We start from the raw sequence: 24,750 nt of genomic DNA, 5'->3' as shown, positions 1-24,750 counted from the left end.
GCAAGTTAAAATAGAAGGGCTCAGGGTCTAGATATGTGAGTTGTGAGCTGTTTCAAAGAATATAGTCTTTTCCTGTGACTGCCACAAACTTGGGGCTTTATGCAACAGAACTGTATTCTCTGACAGTTCTAGAGGCTAGAAGTCTGAATGGAGGTGTCGGCAAGGCCATGCGCTCTCTGCAGGCTCCAGGGAGGATCCTCCCTTGCTTTCTCCCAGCATCTGGTGGTCCTTCATCCTTGGCCTTCCGTGTCTAGCAGCTGCATGACTCCGATCTCTACTTCTATTGTCACATGGAGTTCTCTCTATTTGTCTCTGTCTTTTCTTCTTATAAGGACACTAACTATATTGGATTACAGCCCACCCTAATGACCTCATCTTAACTTGACCACATCTGCAAAGATCCTGTTTCCACCTTAGGTCATATTCAAGGGTGCCAGGGATTAGGACTTCAACATATCTTTTGGAGAGATACAGATTGACACATAATAAAAAGTTTTGGCATAGAAAACTAGATAGGTATTGATGCTATTAAAAATACACACAGGGAGAAGAAAACTTAGGGGGAAGAGACAGCTTAATTGGGGGACATCTTAATTGTGAGCTACTTGTAGGATGGCTAAGTGATGGTGAACAGTGGATAGTTGGGAGTTTTAAGAAGATAAATCAGTTGTAGACAGGTTGGAATTTTGTATGTTACGTTAACCATGGGATTATTCAGGGAGCCAGTCTGAGGTCAGGTTCCCTGGGAAACCAATTCTGGGTAGTGTTCTAGAAACAATACCTAACATTGGTGAGAAGTGAGGGAAGCAAGATGATTGAGCAGAAGGAGAAGCTGGCATGCTCTGCAGCTGCAACAGGGGCCTCAGCTGATCCTACAGGCATCTCTGGCACTGGAATGACCCTTCGGAGTAGTTCCAAATTAAAGCAAGGGCGCAGGATTTTGTGAACTCCACACCAGTCAGTCATTGGATACAGGCTCTCCCATCACTCTTCCAGGATGAGGGTGTCACCTTGGGTAAGGCAGCTCTCTTCTGCACTATAATGTCCAGGGAGGACCTCAGTTGTGAGTCTTTAATTGCCAAGACTCTTAGTAGGTGGAGGAATGAGTGGCTTATCTGAAAGGGAGATGCAGGCAGTGCATCCCAGCATCCACTGCACTCCAGGGACCATAGAAAGTAAGAGGACAAGTGATCAACTCAACACTTGAGAAGTGGACATAAAAGAAGAAGGCACCAAAGAGACCAAGGGAAAAATGTATACATTAGCCACTTTCATACACACCATATAATTTTCTTCCTTATAACAACTTGGGAAAGTGGATAGTATTAATCTATATTTACAGGTGACTAAGATGCTAAAAGATTAAGAAATGATGCTAGTTAGTTCCTGATATTTCTGGGAGTCTTTTAAAATTTGAACTCTAAGCTTTAACCACCATAATACATATCACAGAAAGGAAAGAGAGTGAGTAGGAATAGAATTATTTTCTGTTCTATCCCTGCAATGTTGCAATTCAGGATGAGAGTTTCTGTTATAATGGTATTGTGCATTTGCTGATTCATGTTCAGCTTCTGATCCTCCTTAATGCTAATTTATTAGGCTATAGTCTACCTCAGTAGTATAACAGAGAGCAGAACAAAGCACATTCCAGAATAATAAAGCAGTCCACTGAGGATGCACTGAGCAAGGGATTATATGAGGGATGATATTAGGTTGAAGGCACATGAAAGTAGGTGGCCCCTAAGCTAGACTATAAAGGATGGAGATCATTTCATTGTGTGAATGTAGTGGAGAAGGAAATCTCAGGCAGAGGAACAAACATTCATATTGTGCATCTGATTCATTTGTTAGTTTATTTATCCACCCATTCATCTATTCAGTATTCAGTTTTTGAAAGCCATCATCTTTGGAGAAATTTAAATGTCCTTACTTGTTATAAAATGCATTCCTTTTATTGATTTGATAAAAAGTTGTTTAAATATTTTCAGTTATCAAGGTTAAATATTTTATATGTTTTTATTATGTGGTGGTTTTAATTACATTGTTATCAGATCTGTCTCTCCTTAGATTTTTTTTTATAGTTTTTTTCCACGGACAGGCAGTTGAAGGCAGTTTAGATTTCTTCTCATTATTGCATTTTAGAAAATATAATCATCTTTTCCAGAAATTCATTTGATTTGGCAAGATTTAGGGATTAGTTACAATTATGCCTTTGAGAGAAGCTGACGTTCGATCATATCTTTTATGCATAGGTTCTTACAAAACCAAAACAAAGCACCCCTATAGAACTTTACTTAGATCATTTCTTTTTGCATATTGGTTCCAAACTATTTGAAATTTTTTCGCCTTTATTAGATTTTCTCATGTGTCTAAAAGCAATGAAATTTTGGTCTCACATTTTTTAAATCAATGTTTCTTAGTCTTTATATTTTGATAAATTGAAAACATCCCTTTCCTGTAATGCTGTTTAATATGTCAAAATTAAAAGTCAATCAAGAAATGCTAATTTTAGAATATGCTTCAAAAACTACATACTTTTACTCTCCCCTACTTCAGTATTGAGAATAATTTATTTAAAAATGTTTGAGCAGACTGAATGAAAACAATTGCCTTTGCACATTACAGTATTTAAATTCATCCCTTACATAACAGAATTTTATAATTATTTGTCCATTTTTTAAAATTTGTTGAATGATATTTAATCTTATTACTGTGTTTCAAATATATTGCTTTGCATTGAGCTTATAACATGTGTTGTCAAATATAACTAATTTCTATTTACAGGTATGTGACTTTAAACATTTTAAATTAGTTGATTAAACTGTTCCATCGTGCTGCATTTACAACTTCGGTACCTAACGTTCTTACTTCTCACAGGGGTAAAAACAAACTGGATCCATCAAGGATGCAGCTCTGTGCTTTTAACCAAGCAGAGACATGTGTGACCACTTTTACCCAGGTTACCTGAAAAAAAAAAAATCATACATATGTATATGATATTTTTTTCAGTGTCATGCATGCTGTTCAGCTACAAAATCTTTCTGCCTGACCCATTGCCCCATTGCAAGAAAGTGGAAACATACACAGTTGTTCCATAGATGATTTGACATTATAGCATGTCACTGGGGCAATGCCATCATTTTGTGTTATTCTTTTGATGACTTCCTTGATCTATCTCTCCATGTTGTTAGGTGATTTTGAGTGCATGGTCTATAGATTTTTATTGGATCGATTATAAAAGTAAGATATAGTATATAACAGAAGCCACTGAAGCAGCATTTAATTATAAAACCTCTATCAACTTCCCCTCCTAATTTAAGCTACACAGTGTTGATCCTTGAAGAACAGAAATTTGAACTGAGTCAGTCCACTTCTACGGGGATTTTTTTCAATAGTAAAAATTACAGGACTATACAATACATGGTTGGTTGCATCCATGGATGTGGAACAGAGGATACTGAGGAACAGCAGATGTGGAGGGCTGACTATAAGTTATAACTACATTTTAGATTTCACAGAGGATCATGCTGCCATGATGTTCAAGGGTCAACTGTATATAGATACATGTCATATTAAATTGTCACATTTATTGTGATAAGAGTAGAGTTTTAATGTTCTCACCATAAAAACAACAATGGTAATTATGTGAGGTGAAGATTGTGGTAACATTATTGTGGTAAACATTTCACAATATATACATGTATCTAATCATCACATTGTAGTTCTCAGACTTATATAACATTCTATGTCAATTATATCTCAGTGAAGCTGGGAAAAAATAAAAATTGTCATATTCAAATTCAGTAAATTAAAACTCAAATAATTTTTGTGAGAGAAATATTTCAGGCATAAACATAAAAATCTCATAACAAGAAAGGACCATTTTAGTGCTAGTTTTGAATTCACAGATAAGGAAATTGAGACTCATGATTTCTGAGTACACATCTAGAAAGTTGGGGACAGAGCCAAAGTACCCAGCTTCTAGGCCAAATTTTGAGGGTATTTTGAAATGATTTTAAGTATGGTAACTAGAGCTTTATTTCTTTAATTAATTCAGTAATTAACCTTTGATTTTTATTTAATCATATATAAAATGTGTCAATTAAGAATTTCCTAGGCCCTGCCACTGAATGGATGCATTATAAGTGCCTGAAATGATTCATTTGATTCCAGAAGCAATATTACATACTGATGAGAATAAGTTTATGATTATGTAAGTTGGCCCTCTGTATCCATGGGTTCCAACACATGTGCAGATTCAATCCACCAGAGATAAAAATGGGGAAAAAATTTTATAGAAAGTTCCAAAAAGCAAAACATGAATTTGCTGCGCACCAGCAACTGTTGATGTAGCATTTACACTGTATTTGGTATTATAAGTAATCTAGAGATGATTTAAAATAAATGGAAAGATGGGAGGGTGTGCATAAATTATAAGCAAATCCTATGCCTTTTATATAAGGGACTCTGTCAAGCATTTGCAGATGCTGGTATCTGCTGGGCCCTGGTACCAACCCCCCAGGATACCGAGGGAGGATTGCATGTATCTCATGAGGAGGTAGACATACAGAAGATAAGAGGTTTAAATGGAACATATTATGAAGTGAACACTAAATATGTCAATAAAACATGAAACACTTTGCATAAAATTAGAAACAGATTAATATGGGTTGCCGTTTCTAGTATCTCTAACAAGTATAAAAGAAAATACGCTACTCAGATATAATATCTTGTTGTAGTTTTAGTATAGCTTGTCGAGTGACTGATCTCTAATAGTTCCTTGGAAGGAAAAAAAAAAATCCATGATAAGAATCTTGCCTTTTTTAATATAATACTGTTCATATTTTGAATTTCTCTGTCATTGTTGGGAAGTTTGTATTATTGTTTTCCATTTCCAATGATGAAATCCAAACTTCATCCTGAAATTGATACACTCTAGGAATAATAATGCTAAGAGTTTCAAATTTAAAAAAAAATTATTTTTCTAGTTTACCTGAAGTTATCTTAAAGGTGCTGCTAATTAAAAGACATTTTTTCTATTTCAAATTGATGGTGACTTAGAGGCAATATTCTCTTAGAAAACAATTTTATTACAGAATGTAACAAATTCCCTTCCCCTAAGAGTGATAAGAGTAGAGTTTTAATGTTCAATTTTGAGAAAACTGTTTCCAGAAATATATGTGTTTGTGCACATTTAATTCCTAAATTATTATTACTATTTTTTTTTTTTACCAAACTACTGTTAGAAAACATGAGATGCATATTAAGGAATTGTCATTCTCCTGATAAACAAAAACTGGATATCAGTTGAAAAGAATGATTTGAAATACAATATTTTTCTTTGGCACAAGCTGTCTACTTAAAGATTAGGAAAAATATATTTTACCTGTACCAAATTTTATTTTACATTGTGTTTGCAATATTAGAAATCCAGGTATTTATTAATCAAGATGTACAGGTAGTTTGGTTTTTGTGTGTCATTTCTTTCTTACTATAAATAATATTTAATGGTCTTGAGTCTTAGAGTATACGCTTTTACCCCACATTTTGCTGTCGTGTTTCCCTGTATTCCAATCCTTATTTACCCACTTGTTGCAATTTTCTAGCAGGCTTCAGTGGTAGAACTGTTTGTTTGTTCCTAAAAATTTTTTAAGATATTCTTTCTGATTTGACCCACTGTATTCCAGCTATTTGAATAACTATTCTCTGCAAATGGCGGTTCTTTGTTAGTGCACAGAGTCTTTAAATATGACGGTTGCTTTACATTGCTGTTGGCATGGTTGCGCTTTAGTGGTGAATGCCACTTGCCTTTCCATTACAAAGAAGTTGATGTAGGATCTGGCTGAGAAATTTATAACCAATCCAACCTTCTTATGTGGGCAAGCTTTGTTGTATTTTTTTTAATGCAAAATCTTATCTTTTAGTCACGTAATTGTTGTGTTATTGGATAGAAAGTGCCATAGGTAGTAGTAGATTCTGTGAAAACTAAGAACTTTCAGTGAAATTATTTGCTTTATTTTGAATTTCCCCTGTGGTGGCTGAGATTTGACCTCATTATTTCTCCAACATCTAATTCTATAAGCCATTTGACTGTTAAGTGGATTTCCTGCTGAATGAGCAGCTGTTCCCAAAAAGCCTACGCAATTTCTCCAGTAGCAATAAACAAAACTCTAAAAAAGGAAAAACTGTTTTCTTGCCCTTTATTTGAAAAAATGCTGGAGTTTTAGTTGCCTATAATTATGTGAAAAAGGAGTTTATTGTAACTAGTAAATAAACTATTTCTGCTAACTTAAATGGAAATAAAATGGAAATCTAGCTAACAGAGAGGAAAAACTTGAATTTTCCACTGACGATTAATTCAGGGTATTCATTACTTTTCAAAAAGAATCTTGAGAGAGAGCAGAATTGCTGGGAGACCAGAAAAGGACTAGAGGGACTTTGAGGGGCTCAGAAGCTAAATCATGTAAAGAAACTAAATATTATTAGTCTCAAGATAAAAAACACAAATAGTAATATCATAGGTAATTTCCAATTTTAAAAAGCAGAAGAAGGTAGTGTTTGCAGTTCTCCAGAAGGCAAAAAAAAAAAAGGGTTCTAACAATTGCAAGGGAGAAGAAAGCATGTTTTGGTTTCAAATTTCAATTTATCCCATCATAGAATGGCAAACTTGGAAAACACTGGACTCTTATTAAACACACAAAGCATGGTAGCTATCTGTGGAATTCCTCTGTAAAGGTCCTTTGATCCTTTTTTCTAAACTTTTACCATTCTACTCCTCATTGTAGATTCAGAACCCTCATTATAGAGATCAATTGTAAAATTAGTCAATAAAATTAAAATATGGGTGACATTGATTTGAATCAAACTTTAAATAAAAGTCTTTCTTGCTTATTGACATACAGTGGAGCTTAACTTACCACTCATGACTTCCATAATTATTCTGCCCATGTACGCCCATCCCTTCCTTTTGGTTTGTTTCTCTCAACCTTCTTGCTATCCTGTGTGTTTCTTTATTTTGATGCTCAGGTGAAATAACTATTCTAGACTCTGATACTCAAAGAATATCTTTCTTTTGTTGTGTGAAGCAAACAGCCTTATAGTACATACTTTAAATGTGACATCTTTGGGATGTTTTCAACACCAACCATCCTCCTTGAATAAGGCTTTTGTTGAGTTCTGTGTTTTCTACAGTGCTATATGTTGACAGTTTCTCTTTTTTTTTTTTTTTTGTGTGCCAGATTATCAAGTTATTAGACAATCCTACTTCATACCACTTGAAATAAGAAATGACCAACTAGCATTAACCACCATCCATACTAGAATGAAATAGGCTTAGAAATGCAAATGTCTACTTTGGAAATTTCAGTAATAAACTTGTAAGTGACCAGCCTAGGGCAGTTTCTCCTATGACATCTATATTTAACAGAGTCTCTACTTATATGCAGTGTTGTAGAAAACGCACCTTCAAGGCAACCAGAAGGAGATCCATGAAGAATAATTAAGCTTTTAATTTGATCATATTTTTAATAGTGAAATAGCTGCATAAGTTTATAATCAAGATTAAGATGTTTCATAACTACTTCAGTGTTTTATGGATGCACATTGAAGAATATAGAAAGATATGTCAAAATAATACATATATATAGTATAATAACTACCGAAAGGAAATAGAATCAGGGAGAAAGTGGAGGGGACTTTTATTTTTCATCATATACTGTTGTACATTTGAAATTTTTGAATCAAGTATATAGATTTTATTTAAAGGAAAGAAAAAGAAAATTTAGGAAGTACCTATCGTCAATACCATGTTACTTAATAAAAAGGCAGGACATACTTCCTATTGCTAATACTAGTGAGTCTCCCTCTATGGTCCTATGTTTATGCTTATTTCTGTTAATATGTAGACTGGCAAAGACATAATAGACAAAAAGTAAATTTCATATTTAACTAAAAATAAAATCAACATGAAATTATAAAATGACCTATTTATAAAACCAAAAGGGAAATTATCATACTGAAGTACTTATTTCACTGCTTTTAGTATAGTGCAACTATTCTTCCATTTCCAAAATCAGAAGAAAGAAAACCAAACAGGAAATGACTGAGTTTATAGACATGAGAATAATCATATGAGTAATTATTTAAAATGACACAAATGATGGATATCTTCTCTGTACACTAAACAAGAATAAAAGAAGATTCAACAGTTAAATCCAGCAATGCCTGCAATGAGATTTAAAAGAACTTCCCTTCAGGAGAAAACTGTTGTTATAGATGTTAGTCTTTCTACCTTGTTAAAGAACCTTCTGCTTTAGTAAGTAGTAAACTTAAAAGGCTTAATAGATTAGAACTAAGCTGTCTATATTGCTAGGACATGCACATAAATATTTAATATTATACGCAGTACTGATACAGCTACTGTGTGAATACTTAATACATTCCCAGGAAAACATCGAATTCCTAAAAACATTCTAAATGTTGAATTTCTAAAAAACCACAGTAGTATGGGTTGTGATATAAATTATAGTTCATATTAAATATTTTCATCATTTCCATTCCAGTGAGGAATAATTTTGAATAACTGTCATTTATGATATAAAATTTGAGCCAAACTCTAAATTTAATTGAGAAAAAATTGCTATAAAAGCTATAGGAAAAAATGGTTTCAATGACAAGATACAGTTCATAAAATTATCTTAATTTTTACTTATAAATTAACTTGGCATAAGTCTTCTTCATTAACTCTTTTAAAGAGTGAGAAAACCAAATATTGAATTTGAAGATGTTTTCATTAATATAGCCTATGTCAGAAGTCTGCAAATTTGAATCATTTTATTTAAAAGTTGTTACTAGATGAGAGAAAACCATTATAAAATATTTCCTAGTTGTCAATATTTTGGCTAATAGCAGAGAGGAGCTTTATATTATGTCAGATGTTCCACCTACCACTTTACCTCAAAGTCCAAGCCAGTAACTTTTTTTCAGGATGAAAGGACTTGGTCTCCTCTCCAACAGATCCCTGGTGCCTTGTCTTTCAACTCCCTCATTTACAGTTCACTTGCAGCTGAGAAGTCAAGAACTGAGGACATCAAATAAATGTAGTCTTTTAGATATGGTACTTAAAATTGTTTTTTGTGATAATTGGCACAATAGGGCATATTAGTAATTGTAGTTTCCCCATTGTCTCCTGGAGTAATGTATATTTTAAAACCCTAAGTCTTATAAAATATTCAGAATTATAAGTAATTTATATTTGCTTTTTTTAAAGTGATTTTGGATGAATTCAATCCATTTAAATAACCTGCTTTTTTATTTTTTATTTATTTATTTTTTTATAACCTGCTTTTTTAAATGAAATTTCACATTGATACTGTTCTTTCGTAATATTTTGAAACTCTCTGACCTGGAAGGAATAATACCTCTATGCCAATGTAGATTAGAAGTATTCATTTAATAGAGTGTTTGTAATTCTTTACTTCAGTTATAAAAATAACTTTGCTTACATCATTCCTTATGTACAATACTTTATTAATGCCTTTTTATCAATGTTGAATACTATCTGATAAGAAGAGCACTGAGACTTTAATGTGGTACCCATAAAGAACACTTTTAGCTTCCAAGTCATTCTCTAAAAGTTAATATTTTGAGTTGGGCCTGTCGTCTTAATACAAGTCAATAGATTGAAGAATCAATTTAAGTGAAATGAGTATTTCCTCATTTTTAGCACTTGCATTTGTTTGAACTATTATTTAGAAAAACAAGTAAAGCTGTAATCTTAAGAGAAACATGTACTATAATAACTAGTAGTTTTCAATATTCACATGTCGTTTAGCAAATGAGAATGAAAATTGAACTCTTCCATTGATGTGCTGCTCTACCCCTTATAAAACAGTATTAGGAAAATTTGACAGTTTTGCTACAATTGCTGTATGTATTTTTTTCTAAAACTTTCTTTGTGTGTGTATGTCTGTAAACATCATGTTTGATCATAAAAGTTTGGGCGTGAAAAGCTTGTTCGTGTTATGATCAGTTGTATGATCATAACGACAGTGAATTCATTCTTCTCATGTGTTGGTCTACCATGTTGAATTTCATGGAATCTGTTTTTCAGAGTTTGCATGTGGTGCTCACTTTAGTAGCCACTATCTCTTGACATTATAAATAATACTTTATGATTTTTGTTACTATATACTGAAATTTCATGACTCAAATGGGTAGTGTTGGATGAGATAATTGCTATGGTCTTTGGCATTTTGATTCCAATATAGTACTCAACTTTTTTGGTTTGGATGAAAGGACTTCTATCTATATCATCCTGATACATATTCTTAAATCCAAGAGATAATAGAGATAATATGTTTGGATTTCAGTTTACACTGATTTTATTCTTTTTAAAATTTTAAGTATCAACAAGCTTTTTCTGCCAATTGTCAGAGCTGACCTTTCAGTTATCAGATATTGGCAATTTGGCACTTGTCTATTATTGCTATTAGAGTCTTGGTTGTTCTAAAATAATAATTACTGATCTATACCAATTTATATTAAACATGAAATAAAAATGTGGCAAATACTTTGAAATATTATAGTTTCCATTAAAATATTACCTTAAGCCTAATTCTGTCCTAACATTTACTTGTCAGCATACTAAAAATGATAAAATGTATTTTTCACAGGATGTGTAGATAGAAAGATCAAGCATAGATGCATTGTAAGGTGACCTGACCTCAATGTGTGTTTATGTTTTTTTTTATAGCCATCATACTGTTAATCTTTTTTCATAACACTTTGCATGACTCTGATTATCAAATATGGTTTTAATACAAGATTTGAATGAACCCTAAATGAACTCTCTGGTGGGGTGGTGAATTTCTTTGTAGAGGCTGAACCGATCAAGTTCCTCCGAGTGCAGCACAGTGGATAACGCTTTGCCAGAAAAAGAAGCAGAGGCCGAACCTGTCAATCCAGATGAGCCAGCAGCCTGTTTTACAGATGGTAAGAGAAAAATCAAGACCACGGTTAGCATCCATTTATTATGTTTTGGCTTTGGTCTTAAAACATAATACTTATAGGGAATTATTGAGTAAAAGATCAGAAGACTCCACTCCATGCTGATTCAGTTGTGGCTCTGTGGCTGTGGGCAAATTACTGGAGCTTTCTAAACTTCAGTTTCCATACTTACCATAAGCTACTAACAGTAATTTACAACAACAGTGTGTTATACTGCAAAGCACTCTGTAAGATGTTCATATTCTCATTTAGATCCTTAATTTATGTCCCCAGCTCCATTAGTAGAATACAACTTAATGGGTTGGGTAGTACTGTTGTCCTTTTTATCAAAAATTGAAGCTACTCTAACTCTCAGGAAAACATTTGATACTGTTGATCACAGTTTGTCTCAAAATTCTTCCTTTCCTTGGTTTCAGAGGCCACACTCTATTTTCATTCTTATTTACATCACTGAGATTTCTGAGTTTCTTCTTCTGTTTCTTTCAGTGACTATTTTTATGCACATACCTTAAATAATAATGTTCCCTCACATTTCAATGCTTGGTTTTCTCCTTTTCTTCTTCTAGCTCTAAGCAGTTCCATCCGTGTCTGTGGATTGAGCATCCATGTCTGTTGTGGACTCTTAAGTCCTTATCTTTACCCCGACTTTGTTCGAGTTTCAGATCTGCCTAGAGCTCCTTATTACTCATCTCCACCTGTTGTCTTGAAACATCTTAAGTTTGATAAGTTCAAAACAAACTTTAATGGGATTTCCCCATATAATCTCCAGCTTCCTCCAGTCTTTATCAGTTTAGTAATGTCGTAATTTATCTTGACTCTCAAGCTAGACTTTAAGTCAGTTGATCATAAGTTGATCATAAAAAACCATAAGTTGATCAGAAACTTTGGAGATAGGATCCTTTAGGGGATTGTGATGCACACTGAAGTTTCAGAACCATTGGCAGGATAAAATCTGAAGTCCTTGACATGTAAAATCCTTTTACTTTTGACCTCATTCTGTTATTTTCTAACAATACCTCTTTTCATTCCTTTTCACTTTCTGCCTTACTGAACTTCTTACTATCCCTGGAATTTTTCAAGGTGTTTATTCAGAATAGTAACTTTGAACTTGATCTAGGAAAGTATGCAGTGTTTTCTAAGCAAGTGTTGTATCATCTAAGTAAAAACACAAACCTAGAGTAGGGCTGCAATATAATGCAGTCATTTAGAGCACAACCTTTGGACCATGAAAAATGTGAGTTCTAATTGGCCTACTGTTTACTCCATTGAGACCTTGAGCACATTTTAAAATCTTATACCTCAGATACCCCATCTGTAAAATGGGTCTAACAACAATATCCATATCATAGGAATGTTGAGGAGATTAAATGAGATAACATTAATAAATTAGTTAGCTCAGTCTTCCATTCCTTCTGCTTTCCTTATTGTTTTTAAAATATTTTGTTAACAATCTTACCTAGAAGCTATGAAAGCCTTGATCCTAATGATTCATGATCTACTCATGAGCTTAAACTCTCAGCACCAGTGTTTTTTGTAGGAATCACTGGCTTGCTTTCATTCTCCAAGATTTTCTCAACCAGTCTCCTGTAACACTCAAGCAATAAACAAAATGGTAAATAAAGATATCAGCAAGCTACAAGGGATGCATAAATTTTCTTTAAATACAAGCCGAATCTCATTTTTTTGTGAAGCAAACAAGTATGACACCCAATTAATAGAAAGTTGTGTTTGCTCAAAGTAGTACCATAAGCAAAACATACGGAGTTTCTTTAGAAGTGTTCATGGTAAAGGCATTTAAGGGTTTCATCATGTGTTTCAAAGTCAAAGATGACTCCAAGTTTGGGGCCTTAGAAACTGGAAATGTACAGATTCCACATGAAGACTTCAAAATGAAAAAAAAAGTAAAGTCATAGTATTTAGAAAGAACACTCAGTTCATCTTTAGATTAAGCCCAATCAGTGTATATCCATTGTTTGTATGTTAAATTTTATTACTCTCAAAATAAATAAATAAATAAATTAAATTAAACAAAACAAATGAGTGGACTTGTCAGGATGAGAAAGCAGGAACTTGTCATTGTAGCGAGATGACCCTAATCAACTCATGACTGGCTGACAGGAGTTGAGCTTGAACCAATGCCAATTTAGAGCAGTATTTGGCCTCCAGAAGTTTTTGTTACCTGAAAGGTAGCAGGAAAGTCAAAGAAAGTGTGAGCGTTAAATCAGAGTAGTTGTGTTTTCAGTGACAGTAAATGCTTAAATGATTTTGTGGTTCATTGTCTTGCATCCATATTGATCCTTTTCAACTTTATGACTATCATTTGACTAATTTGCATCTATCTTGTTCCTCTTCACCTTTTTCTTCACCCTCATATGCCATGTCTTTCCTTAGTTCTGCTTCATCAGCTTTATAATTCAAGACTTCAGGCTTGGACCCCAGATCTGGCACTGTCCTGCTCTCTCCTTAGTGCTACATGTCTTCGCAATCTGTGTAATTAGGAACATGACATGACTCTTTGATTCTGCTTCATTTTATATTACACTGCTTTTGGATTATACAACTAGTAAATCACAAAATCAGGATTAGGGTGTGAGAAGGATAGACTCTTTTCCTTAAAATAATGTATTTTCTATTAAAAGGTTCTGAGTTTAACTTCCTAGAAAATAACTAATTCTAACTTTAATAACACAATAACCAACTCCTTTGTGCCTATTTTTGTCTTTTTTAAAGAAAGAAAATGTGGACCAAATACTTGTTTTAAAGGCTTTTAGAAATTTTTAAGAGGTGTTTTTTTAAAAAAAGACTCATTTTCCTAATCAATTTTTACATTAATTATACTGATCATGTTATTATATTTTTGTTAATGAGTAAACTGTCTTGGAAGAGGTCTGAGGTTTCTTTTTTATTTGAAAGCATCAGCTTAACATGATGAAACCCAGTAGAGATTTTATGCAATATATCATGAGAGTAAATTAATGAAACCACCCAAAAGAAATAGCATTTACCCACGGGGACCCATTAAAATGTTTGAGAGGTTCTCTGTTATGTTTACATTTAATTAATAGTCCTTTTAAAAAAGAAGGTGTGATAACGTTGCTAACCAGCTAGGTTGGAAATCTCTTGGGATATGCCTTGGTATAAAAGCCAGGCAGGCAGCTTGCCTCAAAATAAGAGAGAAACTCTCTGCGGTGTGATAAATCCTGAGGGCAATATTTATGAATCTTTATCTCACGTAAAAATTTACTTACTTTTCTAATTCTAATGTATAGTATGTATAGTACCTTTCTGTGCCTCAGTCATAAGAAGAATATTTCTCTTCAACGTTAAGGTTGACAAAAATAAATCCTAAATAATAAAATCTTCTTGACCACAGAACTAACTTTCTCCTCTGGTAATTATACTTAAGGCAGATAGATTCTGTTCTGCATATGATCTTCATTTAAAGTTTGAGATAAATTCTAAAATCTTAAGCATTGAGTTAATGTAAAAAAAAAAATTCATCTTAAATTGTTCCACTATATCTAGTGTTTTCCTTTGCCCTGAAAGAGATTATCTGGGAGTCAATTTTTGGCCTGACTCTTTTAGTATCTTTTTATATCATTTTATAAAATTTTCTTTCTTTACTAAATGTTTTTGAGATATGAAGTAATTATTTTAGATACAATGAAGAGAAATTCTTTCAGATCTGAGGTTGTGTAAACTGTAATTAACATTGGATAGATGAAGCCATGTGTGTATTTTTAATTCACTCTGTTGTTGTTATTGTTTTTTCTTTCTCATACAATCTTTGTGTAAATTCTAGAATTCACAGAGATGTGACCCTTCAGATCATGACTAATGCTTAGATGATTTTAGATCTCTTTTTGGGGGGATTATGTTTTCTAAGTCAACTGTCCCTGCATATGAAGTTGTGTAGAGGATGGTAGTAAGTACTGTGAGCAGAAAGAAAGGGCATACAGATAGTTTAGCCTCCTGGGAACTTAGAAGATTCCAGAGAGAAAGGACAGGGACACATAAAATACACATGATAGCAAAACTACCAGAGACTTGGGGAGAAAACATAGCTTGCTACATTTCTGTAAAGCTGGAAACTAAAGTGTACGAGATACTTCATATTAATGATCAATGAACTAATTTCACTGTAGAATCATAAAAGAAGCCATAACAAGAGATTGTCCAAAAAATGTATTTCATCAAGAGAATTCTAGCTTTGTTGTTTCAGGACATACAGTTCATGATTACGTGAAGTTATTACTTGATAGGCTTAATATTTTTAATGAAATCTATTATTTATAGAAAAGGAAATTAACTTTAAAGTGCTTAACTTGTAAACTTCTGAAACAAGTATCTAAAAAGTACTGCTCACTCTTGGCCCCCTCTCACCTTCTACATTTCCTCCAAATGAGGTTTTTCACCTAAAATTTTTAAGAGAAAAATTAACTTTAGTTCCTCTTTTTAAATTCTTCCTTTTCTTTAAAGCAATTTTGGTGGGTTTTTTTTTTAATCAACTTTAATTTAAAAATTTTTCAGTTATCATCTCTCTGGCCCTCTCTTGGTCATGGCTCTGTTCACTGGTCCTTCATGAAACGTCTTCCTCCCTGACTTTTCTTTTATCGCAGCCTCTTGTGTCTCTCCCACTTCTGCTCTGTCTCCTCCTCCAGGGTTTTCCCTTCCTTCATCTGCCCCCATGGTGTACATGTAAATGTTTACCAACCAGTTCTCCAGGAAAAAGAAAGTACTATACATACATCAGTTTGCCATGTATTTTACTGATATAAAGGATATGTGGTACACAATTTACAAATAATAATATAATCAACATCCTTCATTGAACATTCCATATAGCTGATTAGTCCTCGCAAAATGCTTTTGTTGAATTTTGCCAAAATTTTGTACTTATAAACAACAATGATTGCAGTTGATGAACAAGTATAGCTTTCACCTGAAGGTTGGTTGGTATTTTCATTTATGTTAATCAGTAAGATGAGAGTGAAACAAAGAGGCTACATGTGAGAATTTACTCATTTATCAGTGATGTGAACAAATCTTTGCTGAATCAGATAGTAGAATTTAAATAATGAAAGACTCTTTCCTCAATTTTTTGTGCTATTCATAGTGTAATGACTACAAACATGACATACTTTTTCTGTTTTATTAAATTTTCTCCATCACCTTCTTAGGTCTACTTCAGAAAATCAACAAGCCCTGATTTATAGTATTTGATGACTTTTGTAGATTCCCACCATGGCTGATTTCAAACCACTGGTGTGACTTTGCTAAATGCAGAGTTAGTTGGAAAGAGAGACACAGGAGCCCAACAGTGTAACACTTCCACCAGCCAGAGAGAACACGTAAATATACTCAAGAGCATAGGTAACAGTAAAATGTAGTAAAATTGTTAGAGTAATATGTTTTAGTATTTGTTACCTTTTAAAAAGTAAGTTATACTTTTAAGTTTATACAATTTTAATTTTTAAATTTATTATTTTTTTAATCGAGGTACTGGGGATTGAACCCAGGACCTCATGCATGCTAAGAACGTACTCTACCACTGAGCTATACCCTCCCCCTACAATTTAATTCTTTATAACAGCTGCATTTAACAACAGTCTAGAGAAATTTCCTGACAATTTAACAGTAAGTTGGCAAGAGCCAGTATGCACTGGATCCAGCATACCACTGAATTCTGTACCTTAATATTGCATTTTATATGCAATTAATATTACTGTAACATTCCAGAATGTTCCAAACTTGACCCTTTCTTTCCTCACTCTAAATACCTTTTTGTGTGATGTCAACAACTGTCTTAATCTCCGCTAACACAATATGCTAATGATTTCTACACATTCTTTTCCAGCCTAGACTTTTCCCCCTGAGCTTTGGATTCATACCTCCAAATGTCTATAGGATATCTGTATTTAGAGGTTTCACTGGCATGTCAAACTCATTAACGCCACCTATCCTCCACAGCTGTTGGAGACATTGATTTAAATTACAATCCTCCTATATCGTTCTCTGCTTACAACTCTTTACTTACTCCTCATTAGGATATAGGATATAAACCAAACTCCTTAAGATGGGGAAAATGCTTTCCATAATCTGACCAGTTTCTCTGCTTCATTATTTATTTACACTTCTTGCGTACACTGCTGTCATCACAATTCTGAACTGCTTGTAACTCCTTTGCACAACACATTTTGCTGCTTCTTGGCCTGGAATTCCACCCAAACTCTTCTTGGCTAACACTTTGATTCAACTGAGACGCCACCTTTTCTGGGAAACCTCCTCTGACCTCACTTTCTCAAAGAGCAAGCCAGTTATGTGAACTTCTTCCATGCTACCAAAATAACCCCCACATATTTGTTGTCATTTTAGTTGCCTTATCCAGTTATAGTCATTTATTTCTATATCTAGCTGCCTAGTAAGATACCAAAAATAGATTCCTCAAGCAGAAGAAACTATGTACACAGCTGAGTAAAAAGCTTACTGAGTAAATGTTTGATGGAGATATGAATGAATAAACCTGAACAATTTTAAATAAAATATTCCTCAGTTTTTTTATAGCAGTATGTTTTACATCTAGGATTACAAAGTCAGATTTGTTTGTGACTTATAGTACTTGAAACAGTTTCATCTGCATCTTCTAATCAAGATCTGTTTCTTTTGAACTGAATTAGAGAACCTAACACTAGTTTTTAAAATATTACTTAGAATGCTGTTTCTCAAGGAGTTTTTAATAGAGTTGAAGCAGCACCAGATTGTAGACTGAATTCCTGTCAAGAAGTCCCTGAAATACATTTTTGTCTTGAGATTTTAGTTCATTCATTCACCAGTAATTATTTGGTGTTCACTGTGTATCAGGATTAGGATTGCATTAGGGTTGCAATAAAAAAAAAAATAGGTGGTTTAAATACTGTAGAGGAGACTGATGAGAAACTAGGGAGGTACAGAAAACACGAATACATCCTGAGTTAGAAATTACAAGTATTAAGGAAACACCATGGAGAATTAGGAGCTGAGAGAAGGCAGCATCCAAGTTGAAACTATTCGAAGCTTTAGATGTAAGTGTTAAAAATGGTTTGGTTGGGAAACTATCACAGCGAACGCTTTGCATTAAAAAATATTTTTTAATTATTTTATTTATTCTAAATATCCAGATTTTACATGCATGTCTTCCTTGCCAGGTTGTGTACGGAGATTCCCATGCTGCCAAGTTAACATAGAATCAGGGAAGGGAAGAATCTGGTGGAACATCAGGAAAACCTGCTACAGGATAGTTGAGCACAGCTGGTTTGAAAGCTTCATTGTTCTCATGATCCTGCTCAGCAGTGGTGCTCTGGTAAGTGCTCTGACACCTAAGGCATTAAACTGATCGTCAGTGTCTTTAATAAATGAGTTGGAAGACAAAAATATCACAGCAAATTGTTTTACTTAAGAATTAATCCCTATGATTAGTACCAAGGACAGAATGTTAGTTTAGCTCAGGCCAGGCATCATTCTTGCTGCCCTGAATGCAAAGATGGATGAGATCCAGGTACTTTTCTCAAGGAGCTCAGAGAGCATTAGGGAAGCGAGAGGCACAAGTAAGTGACACAGAACTGAAATGTGTTTGTAAGTGAAGTATCACATGATTAAACTCTGGAGTAAGAAGAGTTGTCTGCTTGGGATTTCAGAAAGGTAGACAATGTTTTGCAAGATCTAGAACAATGAATAGGAATTTTCTAGCCAGGAAGGTAGCCTGAGGGGAATGAAGCATAAAATAGCATGAGCCATTCAGGAAATTAAAAGTTGACCAACAGTAGACAGTGTCACGGGAGGAAGAGCAAATACGGGTTGGTGGGTGGTGGTGACTAGAAATACTGTGACAAAGACAGGCGGTGTCAGCTTATGAAGCATCTTGCAGAAGGGAAAATAGACTGTAGTTTTAGGGTGAGAATAGGATGGGTTTCTCATTCTTGTACATGCACCAAGCACCTTTGATGAGGTTTGAAGGGATCTGGGAGAATTACAAGCTCCCTGAGCCTTTTCTTGTTTTTTCCTGCTGAGCCATTAGAAGCCCAGTTCCAGCTAGAGATACCCCTGGAAATTCCTTTTTACTTAAAACAGAATACTCCAGAACTTTATAAGTTTCCTCACAGTCTTTATGGGTCTGGGATTTGCTTTTACTTACGGAAGTGAACCTGTTACTGTTTCATGGGTGCTGGTAGAAGATGGGAGACTCCCGAGTCAGTGACAAAGGACTTCATTACTCATGGCATAGAAAGGAGCATGAACTTAAGCATGTGTGTGTTAGTTCCCTTTGTCCCCAAGTCCGATGGGGGCATCATAGGGACTGGAATGAAAACTGCATACCCAGTGGGTTTGCATCACAGTTGAGAAGCACTGAGCTTAGAGAAACCATCCTTTTATATCAAGCAGTAAGCAACCATGCTGTTTGTTCCAGAAGAAGATACTGCCTTATCCCTCAAGGTTGCTTATTGCAAAAACACCCCTGAGAAATGACCTGGATAAAGAGCAGTCAGGGCCTTGCATTCTTGGCATACCCAAAAAGAACATGCAGAGATGCTCAGGGCCCACAGTGCATTGCCTCTTCCAGCAAATTTCCTCTCTCAAAAACAGAAGATGTAATAAGAAAAATGCTGCTCTCCTTCTCTAGTGGAATGGGAGTAGGAACCTTGACAAGGTAGACACTGCCTTCCTTGTAGTCTAGTATTCTTCATAACTAAAGAAGTTGATGAGTCATGCTGGGTCACATGTGTGACTGAGACTTTCAGAAAGGAGATGACAAAAAAATTAAAAATTTAGAATAATCCCTTGTTCAAAATGTCTAAAAAGGAAGATGACATTTTGGGGGAAGGGTTCTCTCAAAACTGAAATTCAAATAAATCACACGAGGAAGAAAAGGGAGAGATCTTTCAAGAAACTGGTGTTTTCACTCAGGAAGTTTGCTAACAGAGTGAGATTTTTAAAGTAATGAATTAATGATACCTTAATTAATAATAAAATAAATAAAGATTAATAGCTCCAATTTAGTACACACTTACTGTGTTTCAAGATCTTTATAGAGATCATCTTTAATTTTCAATCATCCAGTAAGATTACAGTAGTTTGCTCATTTTACCCACAAGAAAACTGGGGGCAGAGTTTTAAAAGTTGCTTAATGTCCCAAAGCTAGTAAATGACAGAGTCATAACTGAAGTCTAAAGTCAAAGTCACCATGTCTTTGCACTGTGTTGTGTCTCCTCTGAAAGTGGAGGACACACCGGATAGAAAGAAATGAGTGGTGGCCAAAACGAGTGACAGAGAAGCCCATGCCCCCAAGTCAGGCAGAGCACACACAGTAAGCTCCTCATCTCCTTGCTCCCACATCCACAAAATTAGTCCTTGAAGGTGGAGGCCCTGCAGGCAGAACCCTGTTTCAGGCTCTGGCTCCAGCTGGAGCAGGGTGTGCTCTTCTTCTTTGTGACCAAAGCCCCCTCCTTGTCTCATTTCAAGGACTGAGGGGTTGACAGAATTTCTGTTTAGGTAGCTTTTGCCTGATTCCTCCAGAACTTGGAGAAGGGAGGCAAGAAAATCCTGAGCTCTGGGCTTCAGTTCTTACATTTCAGCTCTGCTGCTTTGAGAACCTCTGCCAGCTGCTAGAACGTTCTCTCAGCATCCTAGTAGGTCTCTCCATTTTCTCTATCCCAAGTTCTCTGTTTCTTCAATAATGATACCAACACTTGGCAAAAAGTGCTAAGGATCACTTTTACGTATTGCTAGAAGAACTTGGAAGAAGAATAAGAATGGCACGTGGCCATGACTATGGACAGGTGGTCCAGTATTAACCACTAAGGATACAGGTCCTTTTGCTTTCATTTTCTCCAACAAGAGAATCTTGTTTAAACTTGAAAGAGAAAATCTAATACTTTAGACCTGTTTAGATCAGCAATCATTTTCAAAGGCTTCAGTGAGCTCAACTCGTTAAGTCTATCCAAATTTTTTCCAAGGACCTTGTGACTGTGAGCACAGTATCACTGTCTATCACTTACTAAAAGTTCCTAGAGAAGTGTTAAAAGGTGCCCCGTTCATGGAATGAATTTCACAGTGATTTGTAAAGCTGACATTTTTAATGAATGATAAAATATTGGTGCAAAATTCAAAGGAAGAAACCATCCTCTGTGTTCTGTAGCCTTAGTAAGCTACTGCACTCATCAATTTAGCAAACCTTTCCTTGCCTCCCTCTGTGTTTTTGACCCAGCACTAGGCACTGGGAATGCACCAGCATATAAAGAGCTGAAGGAGAGGCTCTAACTCCTGCTGCTGGGTCCAAGGAGGACAGGGTGAGAGGAATTTATAAGAGGGGCTGACCCTGGAATCATATCTTAAATTATTAGGACTTAATCTAATTTGAAGGAAGATAAAAGGGGAGCCAGATGAATGGAAATCCCTGAAAGTGTCAGAGATCCTGGTTCCTTTAGAGGATTATAAGTAATTTCATTCTTTTGCACCTTCTTTCTCTTGACCTCTGGTGACCAGCCGCCTGCACTAGTGAGAAGGTGAGAACTCAGTGCTACACAGTAGCTGTAAACCAGAAGAAAGTCAGCTGGCCCATAATAGTATTATATTTCAGTGATTTCGTTACCAGAATTTTATTTCCTGTTTTTGTCATGAATCATAAGCTTCAAGTTGTACATGAATTGAAATTTGAATGTTATTTTCACAGGCTTTTGAAGACATATATATTGAAAAGAAAAGGACCATTAAGACTATCCTGGAGTATGCTGACAAGATATTCACTTACATCTTCATTCTGGAAATGCTTCTAAAATGGGTAGCATATGGTTACAAAATCTATTTCACCAATGCCTGGTGTTGGCTGGATTTCTTAATTGTCGATGTAGGTACTTTTGAGTAAATTTTAAAAGACTATTTATTCTTATAAATAAGTGTTCTAAAAAAGCTTCACTATTGTTGTATATTGACATTATTTACATAGATAATGTGCAAAAAGTTTTTTTTCGAGGTGTAGCTATACGTTACATCTCCTATGTTCTCTCAGGCTTCCTCTATGAGAAATCTAATTTTTGATACTTTATATTAATGACTTCATATTTGATTGTTTTTTGATCTACCTTTTTTAACATATAAGTTACTTTTATATATAGTTACTATATATATTTACTTTTATATATAGGTACTGCCTAGAAAAATAAATGGTAAATGAATACTTTTGTAATACAATAGTTTTAAAGAAAAGCTAACCAAAATAAGAAGAAATTATAGAAGGAATATAGGTTATCTCTTTTAACCTGTAAATATGATTGGGTCTTTTCAAAATTATTATAAAGTATTTAAGATAATCAAAAACCTTTTAAAATATTATCCCAAACAGTTATTTTCATCCCTCAGATTAAGAAAAAAGTTTACAAGAAGACTTGAATTTATTTTTAGTTGAGAAAGAGATATGGCTTTTTAATAATGGAAATTTTTTTCTATATTTGAAAATCTGAAGTGATGATTCTTAATATTTAGGAGTATGTAATATGCAGAATTCAGGGAAGTTACATAGCTTCAATTTGAAATATTTATTTTGAAAAAAGCTAAATAAATTATATATGTACATATGTGTCTAAATTATAATGTTTTTATAATGCAGCAAAGAGAGCAAAACTACACTCAGTATTCTTGCTGATAGAGATGTAAATCAAGGCATGCAGATTTGGGGGAGTTTTTTTTAATTTCTCAAAAATTAAGAAATGTATCTAGCATAATTGCTCTCAAAGTACAATCCTTGAACCAACAGCATTGGCACATGTGGGTGGGAACTTGTTAGAGATGCAAATTCTCAGGACCGTCTCAAGACCTACTAAATCAGAAGCTCTGGTGTTGGGACCCAGCAAACTTGTAACAAGCCCTCCAGATGATTGTGGTGTATATTCAGGTTTCAGAACCATGAATCTGGTTTTATATTTAGAAGATGGACGTGTTTCTTTTCTGTGAGCTTTCTGATTATTTGAAATTTATTTGATTGAGCATTATTCATCAGTACAGGTATATATCATGCATATGCAGATATATACATACATAGAAAAACAAATATATGCATATATACACACATATATATGTTCTCAGTTACAGACTATATTTTAGTTTTCTCAATAATGTGCATGTATTATATTCATATCATAACATTCACTTAACAGTAATTTGGAAATCAGATTTACCATTTCCTTAGGGGCTATTCAAATTACAATAGACATTTTAAAACTTTATCTTTTTCTGATTAAAAAGGAACACTGATTATTCTGATTAAAAAGTACATATAATTTTTTAAGCATACTTAAGTGGAAAATAATGGACCTGAAAGCCTGGGTGAATTTAAAAGTGATATGAAGATTAATTAGTAACGCTGGATATTTATCATGAGGACTTAAAAAGAGACAGTAATCTTACACTTAGTGAGACATTTAGAAGTAACTACATGAGAACAAAATAGTTCAACACATCCTGATTCAAAAATCAGTTCAGGGGGAGGGTATAGCTCAGGGGTAGAGTGTATGCTTAGCATGCACAAGGTCCTGGGTTCAATCCCAGTACCTCCGATAAATAAATAAACCAAATAAAGTTACTACCCCACAAAAAACAAAACAAAAATCAGTTCACATGTCTCTGATAGCACCAGCAATGAACTCGTGAGGAGTAAGTTCTTGTACTCCTCCAGTAGTTAAATATAAGGAAGTTGACTCTTGAGTTGTTCCCTATCTTCCCTGGAAAACTTGAATCTTCAATCATTACTTAATTTCTAATGAAGAACTGCATTCTAGACATTGTTCTTAGGCATTGTCTCCTGCTGCAGACAGTATGAAACGATGGATATTTTAACTGGAACTTACTCAGAGACAGAATGCATTTATAGATCCAGATCTAGGGTCATGGAGGAGCTCATTGATCTGTTACCAAAATGTGTATTGATTTTACTTCTGTCCATGTTCTTTCTTCTGACATAATTTATAAGAACACAGATTTCTTTTGGATACTGGTTACAGTCATTGTGGAGGGTCTTTCTAACATGATGAAGATCTTGTACATCTGTGTTGATTGTGAAGCCAGTGAGATCACCTACTCTCCTGACCTTCAGTACAATTGAGATTTTTCTTCCATTAATCATTGCTAGGAAGATCTTTGGTGTTAATTCTGAGAAACTGTAGGGCAGAATAATCTCGTGGGGAACTTGCCTCATCTCAAAATCATGAGTCTTCAGAATGCTTTTGAATAAGGTTTATAGTAGAACTTAGATCTGGTTGATTGAATGCCTCACTCTTATGACTTAGCTTCAGAATCACACACTTTGTTATGCCCTGAGCTTTATTCCAATTGAAATTTTAAGAGGTGCTTTAAATGTTCAGAATTAACAGGCAAGTACAAAACCATTGGCTACAAAGTGTGAAAAGCATGTGTGATTTTTATTCAGATGTAAGAAATAACTTACTTCCCTTCTATTATTTCTGCTTATTTCAGTTAACTTTCCTTTAAATCTGTTTCCTTAAAAAAGCATCCATATTACCCATTTTTTTAGGCAGTGACTAGATAACTTTATATCTAAAATCAAATGTACATGATTTATTTATATATAATCATATTATATATAAAATATATAAAATCATATTGTTCTTGTTGAGCTGCTCTTAGTGATCTTTGAAACTGACTTTTTCTCTTCTTGCTGTATTATTTCATTGAAATGATTAATGAAAATTTTATTGT

General features: G+C 34.3%; 1 protein-coding gene across 3 annotated transcripts in view; it reads left to right on the top strand.

The window, feature by feature from the left end:
• Positions 1–24,750, top strand: part of SCN9A (sodium voltage-gated channel alpha subunit 9) — a 122,454-nt gene that overhangs the window by 81,803 nt on the left and 15,901 nt on the right. For all 3 annotated transcript variants that reach the window (XM_064484879.1, XM_031451584.2, XM_031451583.2), the window contains 3 exons: positions 10,878–10,992; positions 18,192–18,346; positions 21,713–21,886. In XM_064484879.1, coding sequence (XP_064340949.1) covers positions 10,878–10,992; positions 18,192–18,346; positions 21,713–21,886 — 444 coding nt within the window. The remainder of the gene's footprint in view (positions 1–10,877; positions 10,993–18,191; positions 18,347–21,712; positions 21,887–24,750) is intronic.

Source organism: Camelus dromedarius, chromosome 4, assembly GCF_036321535.1.
Source record: "Camelus dromedarius isolate mCamDro1 chromosome 4, mCamDro1.pat, whole genome shotgun sequence".
Classification (NCBI taxonomy): Eukaryota; Metazoa; Chordata; class Mammalia; order Artiodactyla; family Camelidae; genus Camelus; species Camelus dromedarius.
Note: the sequence above shows the minus strand (reverse complement) of the source record. Positions and strands in the feature narration are given on the sequence as shown.